We start from the raw sequence: 3,249 nt of genomic DNA on the forward strand, positions 1-3,249 counted from the left end.
GGATATTTAATGTAGTCATAATCAGTTTTAGTCAGTTTATGCTGCTGTGCCTTTGAAGCTACTGCAGATACCATCTGAGCTAGGATATCTTGTATTTTCAACGAAGTAATATCAACCAAAATTTTTTTATTTCCAGGAAGTTTCATCTCTCTATTTGAGGGTTCAGAAAGTTTTTTAGACAAGTTGATCACAAGAATAAGGACAGAAGGGCATGGCATAAATGCTAACAGCAACTTTTGAAACTGAATTTGGCCACCAGAATCAAAAAAATACAGCCACTGTCTGTGAAGACCAATTTTCTTAATGTTGCATGAATTTCTGCAATATTCAAGGGGATTAAATTTTTTTCCAGAAGCTAAAATATTATAACTCACATCACGTGATACTGCTGCAGTGATTAGAGTCTCATCATTATCTTCTCTTGTTTCTGATTCAATTGGCATCTTGGGCTCAGACAGATGTAGATCTACATTTTCTTCAATTGGTGAGTCAACATCAGGTTTAATAATTAAATTTTGTTTTTTTGTTACTTTTTGGTGATGACCAGAGTGATGATAATCAGGGACACTATAGTGACTGCATTTGGTATCAACAGATGTGAAACTCTCATCAGTTTCATTTGAAGCTTGCCCTGCACGAATCATAGAATCTTGTAATTGAGCAATAACGTTTTCATCTATTTCATCATCTGTTACAAAATCCCATAATTTACCATCATTGCTACCATAACGACTAATATAAGCAATACAAGGCGCTTCAATACAGCTAGTACTCACTTCTTTATACGACAGAGAGAGAATTAATGATTTTAGACATGTTTTACCTACTCCGGCCTCTCCTTGTACAATAGCTGTACTGACACTGTACTGCAATGAATCAGCTTCATTTAGGGTACGTTTAAAAATCTCTTCACTGAAATAAAATGTACCTATAATTTATAAAAATATGATATAAACATTATACACATAACAGATTAAGGTCATGTTAAACTGCAATGAATTATGACCTGGCAGCCATGTCTCTATGAAAAGTAATATTACAATAATTTTAATTATTGTAATAATTATTAATTAATTTACAATATTACGCTAGTCCTGACGCTATGTTGACGCTGGAATAGAATCTGGTTCTATTCTAGTGGAAGGCATGTGTCAAAAAGTCAAATTGCCCACGCTTTTGATTAAAAATTGAAGTTACGTTGGCCTAGCGTCATATTGTAAACCAGCCTTAAGGCAAAAGTTGATTTTACATTATGCCATATGCCATGCATACGCATGTTTACATGCACTTCCAATTGCAGTGTTAACTGGTATGAAGTAAATCTAATATAGTACTGAGATATGCAAACTGACCTGTAATTTCAGATACAAATGATAAGCATTTTCTAAAGTGATCATCATGAAAGTGATTCTTAGCAATTTCCTCTGTCTTCTCCTCATGCTTAGCTATCCACCATGCAGCTAGAAATTCCTGGATCCTCAAGTGAAGGAATTGATATTTCTCCTCATCATGTGCTATAAATGATGTCATCAATCCAAGATAGTCTTCGTTGACTGCCTCACTCAGTGACTGTAGTTGATGTGAAGAGAATGTCATTGTTGTATTAGCCAGGTTAGTATAAGCTATTTGACACATCTCTTGTAAAGGCATATCTAAATGTGATGGTAATGAAGAAAGACTACCGGTACCTAAAGTATGTGGTGCATGTCTTGATTTTACATGTCTTTTGATGATTTGTAGAATAAATTTCTCGTACAGTTGAGTTGGTAAGTGTCCTCCTTCCTCAGAATAAACTGAGATGACCATGGAGCAGAGTAGTGGCACATAACACAATGATTGGACATCATCTTGCACACTAAGATCTTTAATGAGGTTTACTGCTAGTTGAGAGTCTTTACTGGTTTGCTCGGTTGTGAAATGTCTGCCTTCTTTATCATCTTCTCTTTTCTTATCAACGGGCTCTTGTGCTAGTGTTGTATCTTTTTGAAGTGTTTGTATAATTACTTTTGATATTTCTACCTTAGAAAACCCAATGACCTGAACATGCCTACTAAGGTTATTGATTTTCAAAAGGGAAGAGGAGGCATAGCTACGAGAGGTAACAATTACCGAACACTGGCGTAAGAGACCTTTGTAAATGATACTAGCAACTAATGAAGACTGTCTGAGTTGTTCACTTAGTTCATCCCAACCATCAAAGATTATCAGTAATCTTTCTCCAGCCCTATCAGAGAACCAATCAACTGTTTGAACTTTAGAAGTTCCATCCTGAAACAGGTCAGCTAGTGTAGCCAACTTGCTATTCCTTAAAGGACAGTAAAGTACCAAGTCATACTGTTGGTTTACAAGTGTTTCACACCACATCTTTATCAGTTTATGGCAAAGCACTGTCTTGCCAATACCAGGAGGACCATTTATTACTACTCTGAGAGGCAGAGAATCATCTACAGGTCGGAGGATATCTTCAACACTTATCTCTTTGTTCCCACTTAGCTTAACTACTTTATCAACTTGTCCCATTAGCAGATACCCAGCTGATTCTGCTTCTTTAGTGTAGTCCTGTTTCTCTACTAACGTTAGTCTGCCAGAGTAATCTTTCAGTGCCTGCATCCAGTCTTCAGCTTTGTAGCATTGTTTCATACTGTGAGCATAGCTTAAGACATCATCAGGTATAGTCTGACCTAATGTATTGAAATAATTATACTGCAACACACACACATGCACATAATACACCCACACACACACACATGCACATAATACGCCCACACACACACATGCACATAATACACCCACACACACATGCACACATGAACATGAACACAAGCACTCACCTAAAATAGAGGCAGCAATATTTCTTAATGCATGATTTTGTTGGTTTTGTAATACTTGACATAATTCAGTTAGGTACTGATGTGATTTCAGAGAGGCTTCCAATATTTCTTGAATAACATTCACAAGTTTGCTAGATTTCTCATAATTAGATGCACCTAGCACAAGCATATCCTCTTTAATCTGTTGTGTTATCAGACCTTTAGCATTCAGTGCAAGAGTTACATTATGAAGATTCTCACTAATAGCATGAATCAATTTATCAGAATGAGTCCTAAATATATCCTTTGGATTGCCTGTAGTATGTATATATCACTAGTTAATGGGTGGTATATCATAAGTGTATGTTTACCTGTTAAAGGACCAGGATTGAGTTCAACATCTCCTGATAAGAGGAGGAGGTTTATCAAATACACTGAA

General features: G+C 36.1%; 2 protein-coding genes across 2 annotated transcripts in view; one reads left to right on the forward strand and one right to left on the reverse strand.

Annotated features, from left to right (window-relative positions):
- LOC109588117 (uncharacterized) overlaps positions 1-109 on the forward strand; it is a 4,734-nt gene extending 4,625 nt beyond the window's left edge. The window contains exon 4 of the mRNA XM_020004304.1: positions 32-109. Coding sequence (XP_019859863.1) covers positions 32-109 — 78 coding nt within the window. The remainder of the gene's footprint in view (positions 1-31) is intronic.
- Positions 110-300: 191 nt separating this feature from the next.
- LOC109588118 (uncharacterized) overlaps positions 301-3,249 on the reverse strand; it is a 5,121-nt gene continuing 2,172 nt past the window's right edge. The window contains exons 2-7 of the mRNA XM_020004305.1: positions 3,182-3,244; positions 2,832-3,125; positions 1,689-2,681; positions 824-928; positions 375-778; positions 301-318 (exon numbers count right to left, since the gene is read on the reverse strand). Coding sequence (XP_019859864.1) covers positions 301-318; positions 375-778; positions 824-928; positions 1,689-2,681; positions 2,832-3,125; positions 3,182-3,244 — 1,877 coding nt within the window. The remainder of the gene's footprint in view (positions 319-374; positions 779-823; positions 929-1,688; positions 2,682-2,831; positions 3,126-3,181; positions 3,245-3,249) is intronic.

Source organism: Amphimedon queenslandica, unplaced genomic scaffold, assembly GCF_000090795.2.
Source record: "Amphimedon queenslandica unplaced genomic scaffold, v1.1 AMPQUscaffold_12282, whole genome shotgun sequence".
Classification (NCBI taxonomy): Eukaryota; Metazoa; Porifera; class Demospongiae; order Haplosclerida; family Niphatidae; genus Amphimedon; species Amphimedon queenslandica.